Source organism: Lactuca virosa, chromosome 6 (assembly GCF_052849685.1).
Source record: "Lactuca virosa cultivar CGN04683 chromosome 6, Lactuca_virosa_CGN04683_v6, whole genome shotgun sequence".
In the NCBI taxonomy this organism is placed as follows: Eukaryota; Viridiplantae; Streptophyta; class Magnoliopsida; order Asterales; family Asteraceae; genus Lactuca; species Lactuca virosa.
This window is the reverse complement of record NC_136431.1, coordinates 245763039-245788215: the sequence shown is the minus strand read 5'-3', so window position 1 is coordinate 245788215 and position 25177 is coordinate 245763039. Positions and strand designations below refer to the sequence as shown.

Genomic DNA, 25177 nt, shown 5'->3' with positions numbered 1-25177 from the left:
GGTCTTACTTTGATTTTGCACAAGGCCTATAAAATGTCTGCAACAGACCTCCTTTTTTGCTAAGATGTCTTTTTTTTTGAGATTGAAAGTTCAAAGTATTTCTAAAAAAACATTATAACATTATATTTTTAGTAAATTATATATATTTATCATTTAATAATCTAATCTTAGATCATCATATCGAATCTTCTATTATTAATCAAATAATCGTTAATAATATTTCAAAATACATTAGTCCTTTAGTTTCATTTATAAAATTACAATACACCTAATTTTATAAAACTTGATGTATTCGTGTTTATAAAGATATCCTAATCGATATTTTTCATATGAATTATATATGTTAAATCCATATATCCTAAAAAATCTCAATATGACTTTTATCTCCACTAATATATTAAAACTTTATAAATATAAATTATAAACTTGTGATTCAATTATACTTTTGTTGATGTTGTTATTTAGAATTTTAGAGGGTGTTTGGTTTAACTTTTAAAATGACTTTTGACTTTTTCTTTTAGAAAAAATCAAAAAGATGTTTGAGAATATAAAAATGACTTTTCCAATAGAGTAAATTTGGTCTTTTTGAAAAGTCACGAAATCATGACTTTTCCAACTTTTCAACAGTGTTAAACATTACAATTACTTTTATATCTCCATCTACCCCCTATAAATATGTAAACATGTTATTTTTAGTCATTTTGCATGTAAAAATTAAACCAAACACTTTAACTTTTGATTTTTTCCCTTCAAAAACTAATCCAAACACATTTTAAAAAACAACTTTTATAAAAAGTACTTTTACAAAAAGGACTTTTATCCCAAAAAGCTAAGCCAAACACCCTCTTAGACTCGTCTCCGAAACTTAAGAAGCATAAAATGAGTGGCGACCTTTTATTACGGACAAATATTGATAATTTCAAGATCTTAGTGCTCCAAGATACCTGCAAAACTGCAATTTCTAAACCCTATCAAAACCATACACAAATTTACACCATAGTTAACAATATCTTCTAATTAATCATGGAAGGTCGGGAAGAACTTGCATCACCCATCGTCGCAACAAAAGTGAGCCCGTCGGCGAAGAAGGCACTGCTGATTCTCAACTGCATCCTTTTGTCCCTCGGAAACTGCGGTGGCCCATTGAGCATGCGCCTCTATTTCCTCCACGGCGGCAACCGTGTCTGGCTCTCCGCCTTCCTGGAAACCGGCGGTTGGCCGTTCATCTTAATCGTCCTTCTCGTTCTTTACTTTTGCCGGCGTTGTTCAACTTCACCCACGTCAACAACCGTCGTGTTCATGCGTCTTCGGCTGTTCTTCGCAGCGGCCGTCATCGGTGTTCTTACCGGCCTCGACGACTTCCTCTACGCCTGCGGCGTTTCCCGCCTCCCTGTCTCCACCACTTCCCTCATCATCGCCTCCCAGCTCGGCTTCACCGCGTTCTTCGCGTTTCTGTTAGTGAAACAGAAATTCACGCCGTATTCTATCAATGCGGTGATGCTTCTCACCATTGGAGCGGCGGTGCTAGCGTTGCATACCGGCAGCGATCTCCCAAATGGAGAGTCGAGGGCGGAGTATTTAAAAGGGTTCTTTATGACTGTAGCGGCGGCGGCGTTGTATGGACTGGTGTTGCCGATGGTGGAGATGACATATAACAAGGCAAAGCAGGCGATTACATATACACTGGTGTTGGAGATTCAAATGGTCATTTGTCTATTTGCTACAATCGTTTGCACAACAGGGATGATCATTGACAACGATTTCAAGGTACCAAGTTCTTTGCATGCAAACATATCATTCTAAATTCTTTTATTTTAATCTTTATCGTTATAAACAAATCATCTTTCCCATAAAGAAATTGATTAGGTCTTATATATTGTTGAAAAAGTGATGAGATTTTCCGTCATTTCACTTCGAGTTTAGGATAAAAGAACGTACTTGTGTTGCTTTGAAGGCTTTACTATTTGAATTAACTTCATATTACTTTAAGTTATTGAGTATATATACTTTCTCTTCTTTTAGGCGATTCCAAGAGAGGCGAAGGAATATGAACTTGGTGAAACGAAATATTATGCAGTGTTGTGTATAAACGCAATTTTCTGGCAAAGTTTCTTCTTGGGGGCTATCGGAGTGGTTTTTTGTGCATCATCGTTGCTATCAGGAATCATAATCGCTGTACTACTTCCGGTGACCGAGGTATTGGCGGTGGTTTTCTACAAAGAGCATTTCCAAGCGGAAAAGGGTATTGCACTTGTTCTATCTCTTTGGGGGTTTACATCTTACTTTTATGGCGAGTATAAAGTGATGAAAACGAAAGACATAGAAAGAGAATCTTTGCATGATAGATCGGTGGATTTGCCTCAAATTAATTACTCTTCCGTATGATTTGTAATTATTTTGTGTATTTTTGGATGTTTAGGTTGTTTTATTTCAAATTATAATTTTTTGATGTTAAAGGATGTTTTATTTTACATTGTACTTTTTTATCACAATGATATATTCAGATTAATGCTGATTATTAAGTAATATGAAAAACATATTTTATAACAATGTAAACTGAGAAAAACACTATAACGACACAATTTTTTTCAATCTAAATATTCATGAGAATTATAAGAGTTTCTATAAAATTAAGAAATTCTATTATCTCAGAATAATTTACATCTCTAGATTAATTTCAGGTTTACAATAAATGCTAACCATAAAATGAGCAACAATGAAAAATACAAAGAAATAAAATTATTCTTCTACCCTAAGTTCTTGTGCTCCCACATTCTCACTTACATTGACTATCATATGAAGATACAAAACATGAAAATATCTATAACATCATACCATAGGTCTGGTGAATTATATTCTATCTGTTTTCATGTTATCATAATCTTCTTCTAATCTTTCTATCTTTCCATACACTATCTTTATATTCTCTTTACCTCAAACTCTACTCTGTTTTCATTCTTTCTCATCTCATTTATCTCTTATATTTTCATCTCATGTCATCTATCTCTTCTTCTCTTTACTCGTGTCTTCTCAACCCATCTATCTCATCTCAACTTATACTCTATCTTTTTTTCTATCCTTACCTCTTTCATACTCTTCTCACTTCATCTACTTCATCTTGTCCCATACTCTTTACTCATCTCGTCTCTTTACTCTTCTTGTACTCTGCATTTTATTCTCATCTAGACTCAAACGACCCAATCATATATGATAGCGTCATCTATCATCTAGGGGAAATAACATCACACTAACATTACCGAGTTGTGATTCCGTTTTCAGAAACAGTTTTCTAAAACAGCTTATGATTTATGTTTTATTTTAATTTCCAGTAATACCATTCTTGTTTTGCTTATGTTTTCAGAAATTCTTTTTTAAAACAGATTTCAAAACCAAGTGTTTAACATTTTTTCAAAATCTATTTTCTGGAAAAGACACTAGTTTAACAATTTTACTTGTTGTGATTGTGTACTGATCTTTAACCGTTTTACTTTGGTTTAACTAAAACTGTTGGTTTATATGTGTAGTATGACTGGTGAAAGCTCCCAACAACCAAAGCCTAATGGTACTCCTAATACTCAAGGAGTTCCAATAATGACCATGTCGGTTCATCATGCGGAGAAACCAGAAAAGTTTTCTAGGCTGCACTTTAAAAGGTGGTAGCAAAAGATTCTTTTCTACCTCGCCACATTGAATCTTGATAGATTCTTAATTGAAGAGTCTCCGAAAATGCTTGAAGGTGAAGCAAATGTGTAAGTTTTGAGTGTTATTAAAGCTCGGAAACATTCTCATTTCTTGTATAGGAACTATGTTCTTAATGGTCTTATTGATTCATTGTATAACGTCTATTGTGTAACAAAAATGGCCAAAGAACTATGGGACCCATTAGACAAAAAATTACAAAAACCGAAGATGTCGGGACCAAGAAGTTTGTGGTTGCCCGGTTTCTAGACTATAAAATGGTAGATGGGAAAATGTAATGTCCTAAGTCCAAGAACTACAAGTCCTCCTACATGACATACATGTCGAGGGTATGGGGTTTAATGAGCCTTTTTATGTTGCTTCCATGATTGAGAAGCTACCCCTGGTTGGGTTGATTTTAATAATTACTTGAAACATAAGAGAAAGGAAATGACTATTGAGGACCTTATTGTTCGCCTTCGAACTGAAGAGGACAATAAGGTAAATCAAAATAGTAGCTATAACCCTACCTTTGAAAAAGCTAATGTGGTAGAGCATGGTTAAAGTTTTGGGAAGAACAAGTTTGGAAAGGGGAAATTCCAACAGAAAGGAAAAGGTGGAAACTTGGGAGCCAAAGGTGGAACTTTTAAGAAAAAGTTTTAAGAAAACTGCCACAATTGTGACCAACCTGGTCATCGGGTTGCTAATTGCAAGCTTCCAAAGAAGGAAAAGGAGGCAAACATTATGGAGAAGATAACCAAAGAGGTGCCTACCATCGATCTTGTAGCGGTTATTTCTGAAGTTAACCTTATGGAGTCCAATCCAAGGGAATGGTGGATTGATACGAGAGCTACCTATCATGTTTGCTTGAATAAAGAATGGTTCAAAAACTTCAAGGTTGTGGATAATGGTGACAAGTTTTTCATGGTAAATCGACAAATTCTGATATCCAAGGTGTTGGGAAGATCGTGTTGAAGAGGACGTCGGGAAGAGAGACGACGTTGAATGAAATGTTGTATGTACCCAAATTTCGTAAGAATTTTATGTCGGGTTGGTTGTAGAATATGATAAAAAAATAGAGAAGAATTGATAGGAATCGGTTGTTTTTTTGTATATTACAATGAGGAAGAGAAACCACAATTTATACTAAATTACAATGATCTAAATATGGAAGAAATACTATTGCTGGCTGTCAATTATTGGTGAATGGAAAGCATATATACGTTCTCCTAATTGCAAGGGATATGATGTGATTGGTCACCAATCTCGCTGATCTCATTGAGCCTTCCTTTTAACACTCCCCCTCAAGTTGAATAATGAGATTTCCAAAATTCAACTTGCCCAGACATTCGTTTAGATTTTTTTCATTAACAGCTTTTGTCAAGATATCAGCAAGTTGGTCTTCTGATCGAACAAATGGGAGTGTGATAATCTTTGCTTCCAATTTCTCCTTGATGAAGTGTCGATCTACTTCTATGTGCTTCGTTCGATCATGCTGAACTGGATTCTCTGAAATTTGGATGGCTGGCTTGTTGTCACTCATAATTTTGCTAGTTTCTTGTGGTGGATCCCCTATTTCTGTTAGAAGCTTCCGTACCCATAAAACTTCGGTTAATCCCCTTGCAATTCCTCGAAATTCTGCTTCTGCACTTGAAAGAGCCACCACCTTTTGTTTCTTACTTCTCCATGTAACAAGATTCCCACCAACTAGGGTAAAGTACCCTGAGGTGGATCTTCGGTCACCTTTATCGCCAGCCCAATCTGCATCGGTATATAGTAGCGTTTCAAGATGACCATTTGACTGAAACAAGACTCCATGTTTGGCTGTTCCCTTGAGATATCTTATAATTCTTAAGACTGCTTCCATGTGAGCCTTCTGGGGTTGATGCATAAACTGACTTACAACTCCCACAGCATACGTTATGTTAGGCCGGGTGTGTGAGAGGTATATCAGTTTTCCTACCATTCGTTGGTATCTTTCTTTCTCAGTCGGCTCTGCTTTCTCCTCCATATAGAGCTTCTGATTCACAATCATCGGAGTGTCAGCTGGTTTACAATCAATCATACCAGTTTCTGCAAGTAAGTCCAAGACATACTTATTTTGACACATGAAGATCCCCTGTTTTGATCTCAGGACTTCAATCCCAAGGAAGTATTTGAGTTCCCCAAGATCGTTCATTTCAAATTCTTTGAACAATCTCTTCCTGAGTTTGGTTATTTCTTCTTTGTCATCTCCTGTGATAATCATATCATCCACATAGATTATTAAACATGTTATGAGACTGCCTCTCCGTTTAAGAAACAACGTATGGTCCGAGTTACTTTGCTTAAATCCATACTTTTTCATGGCTAAGTTGAACTTCCCGAACCATGCTCTCGGGGACTGTTTTAATCCATAAATGAATTTCTTTAGAAGACATGTTATGAGACTGCCTCTCCGTTTAAGAAACAACGTATGGTCCGAGTTACTTTGCTTAAATCCATACTTTTTCATGGCTAAGTTGAACTTCCCGAACCATGCTCTCGGGGACTGTTTTAATCCATAAATGAATTTCTTTAGAAGACACACCTCTCTCTTTCTAAACCTGTCTGTAAATCCATGTGGCGCTTCCATATAAACTTCCTCTTTTAGCACTCCGTGTAGGAAAGCATTCTTCAAATCAAACTGGTGTAGGGGCCATCCTTTATTTGCTGCTACAGAAAAAAGAACCCTAATTGTATTGATCTTTGCAACTGGAGAGAAGGTTTCAGAGTAGTCAATACCGTAAGTTTCTGTATATCCTTTAGCTACCAACCTCGCCTTGTATCTTTCAACTGTACCATCGGGTTTGTATTTAATTGTAAACACCCACCGACACCCGACAAGTTTCTTTCCTGGTGGTAAGACACGATTTTCCCAGGTGTTATTTTTTGTAAGAGCTTTCATTTCTTCTTCCATTGCATCTCTCAATTGTTTTGATTTTAATTCTTGTTCTATGGTAGCTGGTATTTCATTTGAATACAGAGACGAAACAAAGGCCTTGGCTCCTTTGGATAGATTTCCTTTGGCTATGTTACCCACTGGGTATCTTCGCCCTCTAGACTCTTTTTCTGGTGAATATCTTTTTGGTGGAACTCCCCGATTTGATCTTGGTGGCAGCACATACCCTTCTGCTGGTGTCTCAACGGTCTCTTGTTCCTCCACATGTTCTTGTTCCTCTGCATGTTCAACTGATGTATTTTCTTGTTCCTGTCCATTCTCACTTTCACCTGATGTGTTAAGAGTCTCAGAAAGATCAGGGTGACTAGGGTGAGTGTTACGTACCTCGGGTATCAGGTCAGGAGCAGTTGCTTGGGTGGCACTGATGTTAGTTGGTTGTGTGGGAAGAGGAGTCTCATTTTGTAGACTGTGGCTTCTTCCGTCTTCAGATGTAGCATATCTCAACCAATTCAGCGTGTCAATACATTCTGTCTCCCCCTGACCACTGTGTTGGGAGGCATAATAATACTCAGTTTCAAGAAAATCACAGTTCATTGTAGTGAATTGTGTCGGGTTTTTGGATTATAACACTGATACCCCTTTTGAGTTATTCCGTACCCAACAAAGACACATCTCTCAGCACAAGGGTCAAATTTAGATCTGTTGACTTTAGGTATATGGACGAATACACTGCACCCAAATATTCGTGGTTCAAGGGTAAGAACAGACGGGAGTTTAGTGTATTCAGTGAGGGTTTGAAGAGGGGTTTTAGATTTTAGGATTTGGGTGGGAAGCCGGTTGACCAGGTATGCAGCAGTAACAAGGGCTTCTGGCCAAAAAAACTTTGGAGCTTGTGATTCTATGAGAAGGGCTCGAGTTATTTCTAACAGGATGCAGTTCTTTCGTTCCGCGACACCATTTTGTTCTGGAGTATGAGAGCATGTGGTTTGATGAATTATACCCTTGGTTTGGAAAAAAGATTTCATTTCGGAGTTGACAAATTCTCCTCCGTTGTCAGATCTATAAATCTGAATGTTTTTCTGAAATTGAGTTTGAATCATGTTGTAAAAAATGCTAAATTTGTCAAGAACTTCAGATTTATTTTTTAATAAATAAACCCAAGTCATGCGGGTGCAGTCATCAACAAATATAACAAAAAAACGAAAGTTTTGTCCCCCAATGATTGGAGCGGGGCCCCACACATCCGAGTGAATCAATGAGAATGGTAGGTCAACTCTCGTGTTATTCGGTTTAAAAGATTTTCGATGACTTTTAGCTAATACACAAGTTTAACAATGTAACTTGCAATTAGAAGAAAACAATTTCGGAAATAAAATATGTAAGTAACTGGTGGATGGATGTCCCAGTCTTCTATGTCATAGCCAAGCTTCCCATTCCTTTGTTCCATGAGATAACATTACTACACCATTTTGAGATACCTCATCCACATAATACAACCCTTGCCTTTCAGTGCCACGCCCAATTATCGCTCCCGTCCTGATATCCTGTAAAATGCAAAAAGTAGGTTGCATAAGGACCGAGGAATTCAAATCTTTTGTTACATGACTGATTGATAGGAGTTTATGAGATAGAGCAGGAACATAGAGACAATTAGAGAGCTTAAGTGTTGGTGAGACTTCGATCGTTCCCCCATTTTTACATTCATTTTTTCTCCATTTGCGGTTTGAATGTATGATTTTGTTGGTTTAGTTGACATAGCAAAATCAGATAAGTCGTAAGTCATGGTGTCGGTGGCTCCACAATCAAATATCCATGACGGTTCATGTTTTATTTTATAATTTTGAGCCACACTTGCACAACCATTAACATCAAGGTTCTTTTTGTAATTTTCAAAACTCTTTTGGATAAGATAAGAAAAAGAACCATTAGAGTGTAATTGATTTATCGGGGTTTTCAAGATACCCTCTTTCTTACCCCATGTACCTGTCTCCATCGAGAAACTTTCATCTTCTTCATCGATTCCCTTCGCTGCAACCCCCCCAAATCCGATGGTGGTTTTCCGATCGATATTCTTATCGGTGGTCGGAGCTCTTCCTTTTTCTGGTCCAAGACCCTTGGTACTCTTCTTGTGGCCATCGGCCCACCACTCGGGATAACCACCGAGCCGAAAGCATTGCTCTTTGGTGTGTCTTGACATGCCACAGTTATTACACTTCAAGTTTGTTTTATCTTCTTTGATCATCGATCCATTCTTCTTTCCTTCCGATCGGCGATACCCCTTCGTGGCAAGCCCCATTCCCTCGGTTTCAGTAGCGACCAGACCTGCTGCTATGCCCTGTGTGTGGTTAGTTGTTCCAAGAATATTCTAGTGAGCGGCTTCCTTACGGACGGTAGCATAAGCTGCCTCCGCCGAAGGCAATGGTTCCAATCGAAGGATCTCCCTTTTGATTGATTCGTATTTTTGATCGAGGGCATTTAAGAATTGAAAAAGTTTTTGCTCTGACCTGATTCTTGCGTAAGTCTTGATATCATCTGGACATTTCATGGGGTTAGGATTGATCCTGTCGATTTCTCCCCAGACACCTTCGAGTGTAATCCAAAATTCTTCAAGGGTGCTGTCATTTTGCTTGATGTCATTAGCCCTGACATGGAGGTTGAATGTTTGAAGTTTGTCTCTGCCACTACTGTATGTGACCACTAAAGCATCCCATAACATTTTTGCAATGGGGTACTCTGTTAGGTTACCTGCAATAGTAGGTTCAATATTTTGGATGAGCCATGAGAACACAATTAGATCTTCTTGTTCCCATTGCTCGTAAGATTGTTTGTCTTGGCTTGGACGATCAGAGGTCAAGTGAGATAAAAGGGCCTTAGATTTTCCGCCTATGGCAACTCGAATCATCCGAGTCCATAAAGCATAGTTTTGGCTATTGAGTTTGAGGTTTATTTGGAGATTATCGGATAGCTTTGGGTTCTGAGATTGGGGATTGATGCCATTCTTTAACAGATTGGCAAGCTGTAATGATAAACTGGGTTCTAAGTTTCAGTCTCCGGACATGGCGACTTAGTTGGGATTTGAGCAGGCTATGGGGTAGATGATGAGCAAACCTACTCTGATACCATGATAAAAAAACAGAGAAGAATTGATAGGAATCGGTTGTTTTTTTTTTGTATATTACAATGAGGAAGAGAAACCACAATTTATACTAAATTAAAATGATCTGAATATGGAAGAAATACTATTGCTGGCTGTCAATTCTTGGTGAATGGAAAGCATATATACGTTCTCCTAATTGCAAGGGATATGATGTGATTGGTCACCAATCTCGCTGATCTCATTGAGCCTTCCTTTTAACAGAATAAGCATGGTTTTCTCTTGGTGTTTGAATCAGATAAATTTGTGTTAACCAAAAATGGTGTGTATGTGGGTAACGGTTCTGTTCAAGTTATGTGTAATGGCTCCAAATGAAAATGATAATGAAATGAATAAATCTTCTACTTACTTGCTTTAGTCTTCAAATATTTGGCATGATAGATTATGACATGTTAATTTTGATACTCTTCAAAGTTTAATTAAACTCGATCACATACCACGTTTTCATATTGACTCAAAATACAAATGCAACACTTGTATTGAATAAAAATTAACATGACAATCTTTCAAGTCCATTCAAAGGAAAACTGAACCACTTGCATTAATTCACACAGATGTGTGTGACATGAAGTCGATTCCATCTAAGAGTGGAAATAAGTACTTTATCACTTTTATTGATGATTGCACTAAATTATGCTATGTATATTTTCTTAAAAGTAAAGATGAGGACATAGAGAAGTTTAAAGTGTACAAAAGTGAAGTTGGGAATCAAATCAAAAAGAAAATTAAAGTAGTAAGAAGTGATCGTGGTGGTGAATATGTATTACCATTTGAGGAATTGATGTGCACAAAAGTACCTACTAGTTTTAAATTTATATCCTAACTAACTTAACTAACTAATATGCACCTAGGCAGTGTACCTAGTCGGATTGTAGTGTAGTTTAAGTAAGTTGGGGTCGAACACAGGGAACGGATCTAATTAGCTAAAATAATTACTCTAAATTAATCTAAAATCAAACAATAATTAAAAAGGTTTTTATCTAATTTTGCAAGTCTAGATAAACTTAATTACTAAACAAAGGTTCAATCAATTACTAAAAACACTCCCGTTTAGTTCGAATCCACTTCTTCTTTATGGTTAGCTAACAATTATGGATTATCAAAGTTGGTTACCTAATATTATATTATTAGTAATTTAAGTCCAAATTTACTAATATTTAACTAATTCATGTAAAACTATGCATTGTCACACACAATCAAACACAGAATCAGTTATGGATTATGGATAGGCTATGTAAGATTTATTATGCAAACATAATTATGGTCATAATTTATGTTCTCCAGCACAGCTAAATTCAATTACTTCAATCACTTATCTAAGATTGGGTCAATCCTAGCTCTAGCAATTCAATATTCACTAAATCACTAGGTGTCAAGTTCATGTAATTTAATAATCACTAAGCTACACAGAATATGAATTCAAGCAACTAAACAACCAAATATTAGCATGCTAGGTATTAACAATCAAACACAAGCACAATACCAACAAGTCAAATCCATAATTAATTAAACTAATCCATAAGTTGAAGCTTCATCTAGCTAAACAGGAGTAGCTAAATTCAGCTACTCATGGTAGAAATCAAACACAAAAACTCAATATAGATAAATCTAAACATGATCAAATCGAATAAATTGATGTTTTCGTCTAGATCTCTTCAAATCTTGAGCTCCAATCGTTTCCTCCTCTTCTAAGGTTTTTCCAGAGGTTATTTTTCGTAATGCTTCTCCAGAAAGTCACCTCCAAGCCTCTCCATTCGTCATAATGTTCGGATATATATATTTGCCTAAAATCTGGCCACCACGTCGTGGTCCTCGTGTTTATCCCGTATTCCTCAAGCCAGCGTCAAGAATCGCGAAGATTCCATTCACCACGTCGTGGTGGTTGGAAATTCGATTTTTCTCAAAACACGAAAGTCGTCCGAAATTGTGTCTAGTTTTCAGATCATTTTGAATCACGTCAATCGGAGTTACGAGTCATGAGATATGGTCAAAATAATGATGAGGGGTCAAGCTGTCTAGCAACATCCTTCTTGTGTCTTCTTCTTGTCTAAGCTCGTATTTTCCTGCTTCCAGCTTCCATTTTGCTCCTGAGAATGTCTTTATGCTACATAACAGATATTAAGCATAATAAATACCTTTTGTTCTATAATAAGCATAAATATAGCATAAAATATTAAGATATGATGTAAAATATATGTGTAGATATGTACATATCAAAATACCCCACACTTATCTTTTGCTTGCCCTCAAGCAAAACTAATTAATTTTGATTCAAACCTTCATCACCACCATCATATAGAACAATCCATTTTGAACTCAGCCATTATACCAAGACCTCAATGCGCATATTTGTGTCTAAAATCCTAACAACTTCCCAAATCCTAGCTACTCACCATCCTTATGAACTTTCACCCCTTAGCTTATACGACACTCATTTCTGCAACCCTCCGAATCAATCCTCAGAAATCTTTCTTAACCTCAAGGTATTTTTGGTTAAGCAACCCAAGCATACATAATCTAGAAATTACAACTTTAGATACCAAATTGGAGCTCTTGGAATTCTTCACTTCTTTGATATTTGATCTTTGATTTCTTTGATTTCACCACCTTCTTTTTTCGATTTTTAGTATCTTCAATTTTTTTTCTTTTGGAATTTTGATCTTTTGATCTTCATACTTGATAGCTCCAAAATTCTTCAACTTTTTGGTAATTTCTCTCTCTTTCTATTTAATATATATCTCACTTTTTTTTCACTCAAATCCTACATGCTTAAGCAATGGTGCTTAACTTCAACCTTTATTGGTTAAAGGTATTAGTCTATGTGCCATGACTACATAAGCATTCCTGGATAGATTTCAGGTTTAGGCTGCAAAACATATTATGCCATAAAAACTACCAGACTACCTTTTCATAACTCATGGCTTTTCACTAAGACTTGGGAAGCCACAAATATACTATAACATGTACTGGCTCGGTTAAACATTTGAGCTCTCATCGGATCATCCCATATAACACCAACAACTTAAGTTCAAATTATTACTAGATTAAATTTTTAGATTATTATTTCAAATCTATTTCTAAATTTATTTCTAAATTTTTAAATTTTCTAAATTTTCTAGCAATTTACTTTTTCGACCCCTACCCCACACTTATTACATACAATGCCCTCATTGTATGCAAAAAATAATATAAAGCAATAAAAATGAGAAAAAGGAACAGACTCCCCTGGGGTAGTAGTGGCGAGACTAACTCTAAAAGTGTCGAAAACTTGAACATCTTGTATAATTGCTGGAAACAGTACTTCTGGACCTTCTTCTTGTGAATGCAAATGTACCAGATCGAATGAAATCAAAGAACCATTCTTCAAAATGCGTTGAATCGTTGCCACGACGTGGGAAAGCAACACCACATCGTGGTGTCGAGAAAATGGTCATCAAGGTCGAGCAAAATAATGTCGCCACGACGTGGTTTAAGGATGCCATGTCGTGGTGTAGTCAGATTCAGTAGCGATTAAATTTTTTTGCTACGACGTGTTGATGATGTCCACGTCGTGGTGTCTTCTCAAAGAATCTTCTAAAATTGAAACAGGTGGGCATTGACTCTTTGTAATGTGTAAGACCATTCCCACTCTTCTTTTCAGTAAATAAGCTTCAAAATTATTTTCTCTTCATTATGTGGGAACCCCACACTTATCCAAAAACTTGTTCTTCAATTATGATCTTCAAAAATCACACGACTTCTTCAAATTAAGCTCCTTCACTGCTTCACTTTCGTTAAACACTACAAAATAAGATCAAGAACTAGAGAAATGCATCATCATTCGGTTAAGGTGAAATAAGACTAACACGAAAAATAAAACTAAAACTAAATCAAATAAGGAAATAAAATGCAAACTCTAAAAAAACATCGGGTTGCCTCCCGATAAGCGCTTCTTTTTGTTGGAGTCATGAGCCGGACTTCGTGCCGCTTCACGTTGAGTTTTCCGGAGTGTCCATCACCATTTGAATCTTTTGCTCCTTCCATCTCCTTTTGTATGCGTGAACTCGTCGAATATACGCCTTTTTAGAGTTCTCTTTTTTAACTTTCACCTTATTTAATTCGAGCTTTCGTTTAATCCCTTTATTCTCCTGAAATTTATTATCCACTTTTTCCTTATTCTTCAGCTCTACGAGAACCATATTTTCATCCATAGCTAAGCTATTTTCCTCGGAAGTAATCTCGTCCTCGTCACTTGATAAGTCTTCACTTTCCTCACTCACCCAAGAAGTTGGATTTTTATAAACAATAACTTCAAACACAAGTGGAATGGATGCTCTCGGTTTGGTGTGTTTGACTTGTTGAATTGTCTTAAGTTCTTCTTCCATTAGCTTCTCCAACTCTTCAAGTTCATCTTCTTCATCAATGTTGAAGACTTCACCTTGAACATCATTCCTTCGAAAACCATCTTCTACTCCAAAAGTAGCTTCTTCATCTCCAACTCTCAAAGTAAGTTTGGACTCACGAATGTCAACCAAGGCTCGAGCAGTATTGAGTAAAGGGCGACCAAGAATGATTGGGACATTGACATCTTCTTTCATATCCAAAACAACAAAGTCAATTGGAAAAACAAATTTCCCAATTTTGACCAAAATGTCTTCCACAATGCCTCTAGGACGTGTCACTGAACGGTTGGCCATGTAAATTGTCATTCTTGTAGCCTTCAAATCCGGAAGATTTAACTTTTGATAGAACGAGAAAGACATTAGATTTATGCCAGCTCCAGAATCAGCTAAAGCATAAGTCATCGTACTGTTTCCAAACTCACACGGAAGAGTGAGGCGTCCAGGATCTCCCATTTTCTTTGGTATCCCTTCCATAATGACCTTAGAGCTTTGCTCACTAAGTACAACCTTGGAGGTCTTCTCTAGTTGTTGGCGAGTGTCAATTAAATCTTGAAGAAACTTCGCATATTCAGGTACTTGTGCCAAAGACTCAATAAAAGGAGTATTGATAGGAATACCCTTAACTTGCTTCATAAACTTGATATGCTCTTTCTCCAACGGGTGAACTCTGGCTCGAGAAGGAGATGGTAAAGGATGTTGAAAAACTTGAGCACACATAGAATTTTTCTGTTCAGCTCGACACCACGTCGTGGAGGTTAAATCGCCACGTCGTGGTCTCGATGATTTGGCCTCAATTTTTTCTTCGACTTTCGACCGCTTTGGTTGTGATTCGGGCTGCTTTGTCTCTTCTTCCAAGGCTTCTAAGAACTCAGAAATAGTGTCTTCTTCAGTTTCGATCATCATGACATGTGATTGAGTCTTCTTGTCGGGAATTTTTGGAGATAATCTTTCATTTACCAAAGTCGTAAGTTGACCAAGTTGTGCTTCGATATTCTCGATCGATGCTTGATGATTTCTTAATAATGCTTGCTGGTCAATCATCATAGCCTGTTGATCTTTCATTATGGCTTGTTGATCCCTCATCATCAATCTTTGATCTTTTATAGTTGCATCTGTCTCATCATGTCTCTTTTCAGAAGCCTCCATGAAACGAGCTAGCATGGTCTCTAAGTCAACTTTCTTTTCAGTTGGTAGTTGTTCCTTTTGATAGAAGCCTCGGCTAGTCTGCCTATATTTTTCTTCTTTTTGCTTCTTGTATTCATCATATGGCAACCACTCCTTCTTTGGTTTTCTCCAATCTTCATCATATTTATCCCCACTGGAGTAGAAGACTTGAGCCTTTTTGTTCCCGTTATCATATAAGTAGCAGTCTTTAGTCAAATGTGGACCATTGCATTTTTCACATCCAACTCTAATAGCATGAATTGACTGGTCCATCTTTTTCATTCTTTTGTCCATGGTGTCTAGCATTGCTAGTACAGCAACCATGTCTTCTGAATTTCCACTACCAACTCCCTTTGTTCCATAATGTCTCGGATTATGATATTTACGAGAATGCTTTGAGAATTCTTCAATTAACTCCTTTACTTCGCCCAGATTTTTCTTAGTTAGTGGTCCTTGAGAATCAAGGAGTTGCCTCGTCATGACATTTACCCCATCATAAAATATAGACACTTCTTGTTGAATGTTAAGGTCATTTTGAGGGCAGTTTCTTAGTAACCCTTTATATCGCTCCCATGCCTCATAAAGTGATTCACCCGGATTTTGCTCAAAGTTGGCTATTGCCTTCTTGAGTTTAGCTATTTTTGAAGGTGGCAGAATTGTTCCAAAAATTGCTCTCACATCTGTGCCCAAGTAGTAATTGCACCAGGTGGAAGTGCCTTCAACCAATCTCTTGCAGCTCCCTTAAAAGTAACGGGAAGCATCCTTAACAAAGTTGTCTCTCTAGGAATATTAGGGATGTTGAAATAGTCAGCAATGTCATTGACCTCCTCAAGGTGCTTGTAAGCATCCTCATGATCCTTCCCAGAAAATGGCATGTCTTTAAGTTCAGAAAGAATGTGTCCTTTCAACTCGAATGTAGCAGTGGCAGGGATTGCAGGTTGTACTAAACCAGGACCAACATCATCTCGGATTCTCTTCTTATACGCGCCCATCGAAATATCAGCTATGTTTGCCATGGTGTCTTGCTAAAATAAAACTAAAACAAAACACGCGTAAAAAGGAACAAAAAAGAAATAAACGAAAAACTAACTGAAGCGAGACCACGACGTGGTAAAGATAACCACGACGTGGTTACAGATCAGAAAGAAAAATAAATGCTGAAAAATAACTTAAGGCTCACGTAGTAATTTAATAATCACTAAGCTACACAGAATATGAATTCAAGCAACTAAACAACCAAATATTAGCATGCTAGGTATTAACAATCAAACACAAGCACAATACCAACAAGTCAAATCCATAATTAATTAAACTAATCCATAAGTTGAAGCTTCATCTAACTAAACATGAGTAGCTAAATTCAGCTACTCATGGTAGAAATCAAACACAAAAACTCAATATAGATAAATCTAAACATGATCAAACCGAATAAATTGATGTTTTCGTCTAGATCTCTTCAAATCTTGAGCTCCAATCGTTTCCTCCTCTTCTAAGGGTTTTCCAGAGGTTATTTTTCGTAATGCTTCTCCAGAAAGTCACCTCCAAGTCTATCCATTCGTCATAATGTTCGGATATATATATTTGCCTAAAATCTGGCCACCACGACGTGGTAAAGGCACCACGTCGTGGTCCTCATGTTTATCCCGTATTCCTCAAGTCAGCGTCAAGAATCGCGAAGATTCCATTCACCACGTCATGGTGGTTGGAAATTCGATTTTTCTCAAAACACGAAAGTCGTCCGAAATTGTGTCTAGTTTTCAGATCATTTTGAATCACGTCAATCGGAGTTACGAGTCATGAGATATGGTCAAAATACTGATGAGGGGTCAAGCTATCTAGCAACATCCTTCTTGTTTCTTCTTCTTGTCTAAGCTCGTATTTTCCTGCTTCCAGCTTCCATTTTGCTCCCGAGAATGTCTTTATGCTACATAACAGATATTAAGCATAATAAGTACCTTTTGTTCTATAATAAGCATAAATATAGCATAAAATATTAAGATATGATGTAAAATATATGTGTAGATATGTACGTATCAGGAATTTTGTGCAAATCATGGTATAATACATGAGCTTACTGCACCTTATTCACCACAACAAAATGTCATCGTGGAAAGGAAAATCATACCTTAAAGGAAATGATGAATGTCATGTTGTTAAGTTCTGGGTTGCCACCCTCAGTGTGGGGGGAATTTGTATTGTCAGCTAACTACGTTTTAAATAAGGTACCAGAAAAGAAGTCAGATAAAATGCCATATGTGTTATGGTCGGCTATAAAATCCTCCTACAAATACCTTCGAGTGTGGGGGTATATTGCAAAGTTCATGGTACCTGCACCCAAGGTGGTTAAGATAAGACCAAAGACTGTTGATTGCATATTTATTGGATATGCACAAAACAATAGTGCTTATCGGTTTCTTGTGCATAACTCGAAAATACCAAAAATTCACAAAGGCACAATAATGGAGTCAAGAAATGTATCGTTCTTTGAGAATATGTTTCTATGTCTTGCTAAGGCTAAGACAAGTGCTACAAAATAGTTGAACAAAATGAATCCACTCATTAACACGAAATAAATAAAGAAATAGAGCCCCGAAGAAGTAAAGGGGCACGAGTTGAGAAGTCATTTGGAGATGATTTATACGTTGACATGGTTGAAGGATGTCACGCCCCCGGACGGCGGCGGAATCGCTGGGCTGTGCGACATTGTGATATTGGTACACAGGTATTGAATACATTGAACAATACACATAAGATATAACATAACCATTACTTTTACTTATTATAGATATAATAGGTTACATCGTTTGAAAATCAGCACACTTTGGTCTCCTAACATATACTAAACAAGAAAAGAACAAATAGTACTTCCATCAATCACTTGATGACCTCCTTCACCATACTACTATTGTTGATGCTCATTTCCCTGAGAATACATGTGTTTTGAAAACGTCAACATAATGTTGTTGAGTTCACACGTTTTTATAGTTTTATACTTAGAATAGTTTTATCTTCTAAGTTTTTGATGAAATTCTACTCTTCATGACTTTTCTTTTTAGGATATATCACCCCTTTCGTACTATCATATAGTTTCTCTTTAAATATTTTCACCCATTTCGATTATTTTTGCATACTATTACAAATTCAAGACATTCCCTTCTAGGTAGTTTATTTTATTAAGGTTGGCTGAATATTTGTTATAGTGAGTTCCTACAATCGAGCTTTCGACTAGATATTTTCCACACACGACGCTTCATCGTACGTCGTAATATAGTTTATAAAGTTATTCCTGCTGTGATTCGACGATCAGGGTTGTAACCAACAACCGCAGGTGGAGGTGTCAGCCCCATATAGATTTATACATATCTTTCTCGCTCACGTAAGATTTAATGATTATAGGTCTTGGTTAGCTGAAAACTAATCAACTAAATGATGAATAGTGTCATTCTCATTTAACAATTGTTTTGTTTAACCTTATAGTATGTTTATCGATCTTGTTATCTTTAGTTTTCCTTTGATGTGATTCTCGTATGTAATTATACTGATATGTATATATACTTATATATATATATATATATATATATATATATATATATATATATATATATATATATATATATATATATATATATATATATATATATATATATATATATCGTAGTTTTTGATGTTCTTGATATGATATTAGAGCAGCGTAACAACTAGGTACTATGTTACCCTAGAGCATCTGTCAGTATAACGACTATCTATAATATTATCGTATAGTTTTGGGCAGAGTTTCTATCCGATATAATATAATCCTATGGTTTGTGTAACATAAATACTAGGCATAATATTATTCCTAAGATTTTTGCAAGGTAACTACCAGGCATAATATATGTTGGAGCTGGAAAGGTTCTCCAATGCTCAGTGATAACTAGGTTAGAATATTCCCTTTATTAGTGTGTGAAAGGTACATCTCTCTATAAATAGAGAGGGAGATGGTCATTATTATATGTGAACCAAAATATAGTCATTTAGGTTAGAGAGAGTATGGTTGAGAATTTCTCTCCCTAGCCACTTGTTCTTCATGTAATATTTGGTACTCTTTCTATCTATGAATATCATTTGACTCATCTTGCTTGTTAGTTTATTACATCGATTATCTTCATGTTTATTCATATTATTCATCGACAATCATTCAAATGGGATCAACAATATCATCGTAACGTTTTATGTATTTTATAAACTACTGATATATTACAAATAATAATATTTTGTAAAATCGATAATGTAGTATTATAACATGTATCCCCCCCCCTCGCGTAAAACTTTTAAAAACTTGTAAATGTGGGGTCTTGAACTCACCCTAGTAGCATGAATCGTGAAAGTAGGGTAGCTTCGGGAGCTCGAGTGTTGCTCGGGATAAGACCACTTCGATCAGAGAAGGTATAGAAGCTTTGAAAGAGGTACAGGAAAGGGTCTTCCGATTACTGCTATTTATAGTAGGTTTTTCGACCGCGCGTCGCGTGTTTTGGTGTATGCGTCGTGCAAAGTGCATCATGGCTCCAACTGGGTGTTGCTATATGTCACTCTCTCGATGGGCCACATCATTCGCAATCTTCACAAATCCGGCGTCAGTGTGTGCGTCGCGCACCTGGCCCACACACATAAATGAATTTGAAAACTCCATATCTCTTGCGTATGAGCTCTTTTCTTTATCCTATTTATACCCACACTATGTTCTCGACTAGTACTACAACTTTCCTTTAGGTTGTTGTGACAAATTTTAACTTTCAACTTTTTGCCTAACGGCTTATCCATAAATGATTTTATAAAAATCATAACTCCCCCATTTGGGCTCCGTTCTTAGCATTCTTTGTCTCAATACTGTTATCTTGAGGAGTACTACGACTCTTTTTTGTGATATTAGCCAAAAATTATATGATTTCTTCGTACAAATTTTACGTTGGAAAATTATTTATGTGATTGATTTTTATATCTGGAAACAACCATAAGTTCTCCATGCGAAGTCATATTTGTATGAAGTTTATATTTTTAGGATCACGTTGTCGTATACTTTCCAAATATGTTAACCTGACCCTAAGATGACACGACTTTTTACGCACCTATTTTAAGCCTATGCTTCTATATATTCATATATATAAGGGGGTACTTGAATATATTTATCAATATAATACAATATTACATTGTTGCCCTATTACATTTGTTTGTATATGATAATTCCTAACGGCGATCGGTGACACATTTTCCTCAGTTGTCACAAAAGAGAGCCTCAAACTTCAAAGAGGTAGTTACTTCTTCTAAAGAGCCTCAATGGAAAGTGGAAATTAAAAGCGAAATTGATTCCATTTTGCAAAACCACACATGGGAGCTAGTAGATTTACCTCAAGGTTGCAAACCACTAAGCTATAAATGGATTTTCAAGAAGAAAATGAAAGCATATGGATCTATTGATAAGTACAAGGCAGGGCTAGTAATAAAATGTTATAGACATAAAAGTGGGCTTGATTACTTTTATACATACTCTCCCATCACGCGTATTACATCCATTACATTGGTACTTGCAATTGCTTCTACAAGAAATCTTGAAGTACATCAAATGGATGTTAAAACAACTTTTTTAAACGAGGATTTAGAAGAAGAAATCTACATGGAACAACCAAAAGGGTATGTTGCCTCGGAACAAGAGTCAAAGGTTTGCAAACTAGTGAAGTCATTATATGGGTTGAAACAAACCCCCAAAAAATGGCATCCGAAGTTTGACCATGAGATGTTGGAAAGTGGATACAAGATTAATGAATGTGACAAGTGTGTTAATGTTAAAAACACAAGTGAGGGTTATGTTATCTTGTGCCCTTATGTTGATGATATGCTTATTGTTGGTAGCAACAAAAAAATGGTTCAATCAACAAAGAACATTCTAAAGGTAAGATTCGACATGAAAGATATGGGTTTGGCAGATGTCATCCTTGGTGTGAAGATCACAAGGACTCCAAATGGACTTACTTTAAGTCAAACCGATTATATGGACAAAATTCTTGAGAAGTTCAACTTTGGTGATACTATTGTGGCTAGGAAATCAACTGATACAAGTCACAATCTAAGTAAGCATAGGGGTGAAGGAGTTGCACAAGTCGAATATGCAAGAATTATTGGTAGTCTGATGTATATTATGAGTTGTACCAGACCTGAGTTAGATCCTAATTTATCGATAGAGATTTCATAACGAAAATGATGCCTTGGTGGACTGATTTTTGTTCTTTCCACCTTGGTATAAATTTGGGGATATTTCTGGGCCCTAATTATAAGAAATAGCAATGGTTTGAACACCAGAATTAACCCTTAATGATAAAAGAGAATGGAATATGGAAAGATGTCTTTTGAAATGAAATGATAAGATATGAAATGATATTTATGATGTGTATGAAAAGAGTTTTCCTTGAAAATGCTTGAAAATGTTTTATGGTGTAAACTATGTCATGTTATCTATGAAGTGATTTTCATGTAAATGATTGAAAATGCTTTAAGGTATGAATGGAAGGAGTTTTTCTTGAAAATGTTTGAAAATTCTTTATGGTATGAATGAAAGGAGTTTTTCTTGAAATGATTGAAAATGCTTTATGGTATGAATGAAAGAAGTTTTCTTGAAAATGATTGAAAATGCTTTTTGGTATGAATGAAAGGAGTTTTTATTGAAAATGATTGAAATGTTTTATGGTCTAAAATCCACGTTGCTCACGAGACATTTTTTGTCTTACATATCTCTTTTTAATGCCATGTATCTCATGTGTATTCAAGGAGAAAGATGATAGATGGAAGTAGAAGTTATGAGATAGAGAATGGAGTGGAACTTGTTAAGTTCCTTATTTATTGTATTAATGCAAGTCTTATTCATTCACTATGGTTGTATTGATGCTTAATGGTAACATCCGATGTTTTAATCATAAATGTTTTTTGTGGGAATGATTTTTGTTAAATGTGGGTTAATACATGTAATGGTTTAAAACCATTGCATTTTAGAGTATGAAAAAGTTTGGGGTGTTACAGTTTGGTATCAAAACCATAGTTTAAACAAATTAGGATTGGATCATTACACTCCTAGGCTTAGACTTTGGTTATGTAAAGTGTGAATGATACATATGATTGTTATGCCTTAATGTACGTAGTATCCTATGCAATGAATGATGATAAGAATTGTCATAGTTAGATGCTTGTGACACTTTGGATAAAATTAGATGAAGTCATAGAATGCTACATTGAGTGCTTCTACATGAGTAATTGAATTAATACTAGTGTATGGTAATTCTAAACCAATGGATTAGAACCTTTTAGTGGTGAAGTTAAGGTCGGTTATGTATGATGTGGGTATAATAGTATAAGGCCCGTACTATTATACATGCATGATACATACTCGAACTCGTTTTGAACCATGAAAGGGTTTTGTGAAATGTGATAAAAATTCGAGTGAATTAGGGACTTGAATACATGCATTGTGTCAATAAGAGTCATGAATGAGTTTAAAGCATGCTAATAGACAATTGGAAATTTTGTCAGCTTTGAAATTTTTTTCAAAGTCAATCAACTAGTATAAAATGAAATTTTCTTGGTGTGCATTTGATATGTGTTTGAAATTGAGCTATTTATAATCGAAATATGAATATCCAACAAAATTCTTTCGAATACCCATACCGAATTATCCCCCTTTTTATAATCGAAATATGATTATAAACCTCCAAACGGGAATGACAATGTGCTCAAATTGGATTTATCAATGCTATACTCCCCCTCGACAAGTGCAAAATTATTCACATTGCTGGAAAACGCTTTGCAAAAATATCAACTTTGAAATCCCGAGAAATCTCTCTAAAAGTTGGAAATGTTCTAATTTTGGGTGAAAATGCCATTTAACTAAAAAATTAAGGACCAAATGTGTAACTTTGGTTATCTGCTTCACCAATTTTTTTTCCTGAGAAAAGAAATTTGTTTCCTGATAAAAGAAAGAGACGCGATTCGTACACAACAATTTTTATCCATACACAACAATTCATGTTTTATGGAGTTGTACAATACAATACTTTAATGCATAAATTGTTGTGTATTAGAAAAAAATTGTTATGTACGAATCAGTTCCCTAAAAGAAAATGCAGAAACAGAGACACACCCAAAAATCCAATACTCATCCTTCAACCATTCAATCTTTAACTCGAACACGATTCTCCACTATCAAAGTCCAATTCTTCTACAATCAAACCTTCGACCATCGAAGTGCTATTATCGAACAATCATTCAAAACCATCGAAAGCCCATCGAACCTTCATCACTCCTTCTGTCCTTCGGTTCTTTGATTTCAACCCATTTCAACTTCCAGCACCAAAATTAACTTCAAAACCATCTAATAGCCTCAAAAGCTCGATGCTTTTGTGAACCATCATCAAAGTATCAGATTCAACCTATTGACATCCTTCGAATCCATTTTAATACCACAATCATTCACATCAATTTTGACCTTCAATTAGCAGACTTCGATCATTGGTAACCAATTTCAACTCTAGTGAATACCGAACCAACAACGAACACTTCATTCAATAATCAATGAATTACATCTGTTACTCCTTCCATGTCCAACCACCATCGAAGTTGATTTTCCTGCAACGTCGAATCACCATCGAAAAATCAAGTCTTAGCACTTTGAATCACTATCGAAGACCAATGAATAGCACCAAGACTTCGATTGTAAAAATACTTCTAACATCCACTTTTCAGTTCACTTCTTGATTCACTCTCTTCTTTATCCATCGAACTGACCAAGAACATAATTTGATACTTCCTTTGACCATCAAATCTTCGCAGAACAATTTGATAACAAAAGTGAGAATAGCATCTATTCACTTCGATAAGTTGCATCTTTGATAAATAGTTTCTTTTGAACACCAATTTTGACCATCGATCCTTGGTTTTGATTTTCAATTCTTCGTTTCTCATCTCATTGTGTATCGAAGCAAATCAAAACAGGCTTTAATTTCTTTCTTCGACCATTCACTCATTGACCATCGACGCAAATAAAAAACATTTGATGATTAACCAATACACCTCTTCGATAAACACCCAATTGTTCAATTTCAAAACTTGTACAGATCAAACACCCAATTTCAAGAAAAACTTTCACGTTCTTGACTGTTCTTCAAATATTATTACATCCAATTCTTAAATTTCAATTGTTCTTCATCGATTCTTCATTTGTTCATCATTAAATTAATCATCAGCCTAATTCATATCATTGATTCCTTATTTTATGTTTGCGAGTTCGAAGGAATTGACAAACAAAATCAGATAAATAAATTTATCTTCACATCGATTTCCAGTTTAATCACCAAAATCATAGAAAAAATGAATTGTCCAATTGTAAAGTGAGAATTCAATCAGACGAAGTGACACAAGATACAAAAACATGATGAAGATATCGGATTATTGAATCAGAAACAAATTTAATTTCATGAACAAAAAGTGATACAAGATCGATTGAACTTTGGATCGAAGAAAAATAGTGTGAGATAAACAAATTTCGATCCAGCATAAGCATGATTCATGCTTAAATACTCTGAATCATTGAAATAAGATGACGTTGAAGAAATATGATCCAAAATCATATGAAATACGAACAAGATTTGTAATACTTTGTGAAAGTGATTCGATCTAGATCATCTGGAAGGAACTTTGGGCCAACTGATATAAAATGTAACACATGAACAGTAATAGATTATACTATTGGGCTCAATATGGATCGATGAATAGTAAAGTAAAGTGATCAAAAGGTGGATCGATGTTTTGGGCTTTTTGAATCAGATGAATAGTATTGAATCAATTATATTGAATCAATTA

The 25177-nt window shown here is 35.8% G+C and overlaps 2 protein-coding genes and 1 non-coding gene across 3 annotated transcripts; 2 read left to right on the top strand and 1 right to left on the bottom strand.

Annotated features, from left to right (window-relative positions):
• Positions 1-964: 964 nt before the first annotated feature.
• LOC145120917 (purine permease 3-like) lies at positions 965-2386 on the top strand. The gene is made up of 2 exons (XM_079056707.1): positions 965-1767; positions 2023-2386. The coding sequence occupies exons 1-2, from the start codon at positions 1024-1026 to the stop codon at positions 2383-2385; spliced, it is 1107 nt and encodes a 368-aa protein (XP_078912833.1). The 5' UTR covers positions 965-1023; the 3' UTR covers position 2386.
• A 6577-nt stretch (positions 2387-8963) lies between these two features.
• On the bottom strand, positions 8964-9500 carry LOC145122417 (uncharacterized). Its single transcript, XM_079058022.1, has one exon. It carries the CDS (start codon positions 9498-9500, stop codon positions 8964-8966), a length of 537 nt encoding a protein of 178 aa, XP_078914148.1.
• A 6324-nt stretch (positions 9501-15824) lies between these two features.
• LOC145122971 (small nucleolar RNA R71) lies at positions 15825-15931 on the top strand. The gene has a single exon (XR_013714853.1). It is a non-coding gene; the product is annotated as a small nucleolar RNA R71 (small nucleolar RNA).
• Positions 15932-25177: the final 9246 nt, after the last annotated feature.

Bases quoted from the DNA above. Each gene is read 5' to 3' on its own strand.
- LOC145120917 (XM_079056707.1), top strand. From the start codon at position 1,024: ATGGAAGGTCGGGAAGAACTTGCATCACCCATCGTCGCAACAAAAGTG. The intron at 1,768-2,022 runs GTACCAAGTTCT...CTCTTCTTTTAG, and splicing joins TCATTGACAACGATTTCAAG to GCGATTCCAAGAGAGGCGAA.
- LOC145122417 (XM_079058022.1), bottom strand. From the start codon at position 9,500: ATGATTCGAGTTGCCATAGGCGGAAAATCTAAGGCCCTTTTATCTCAC.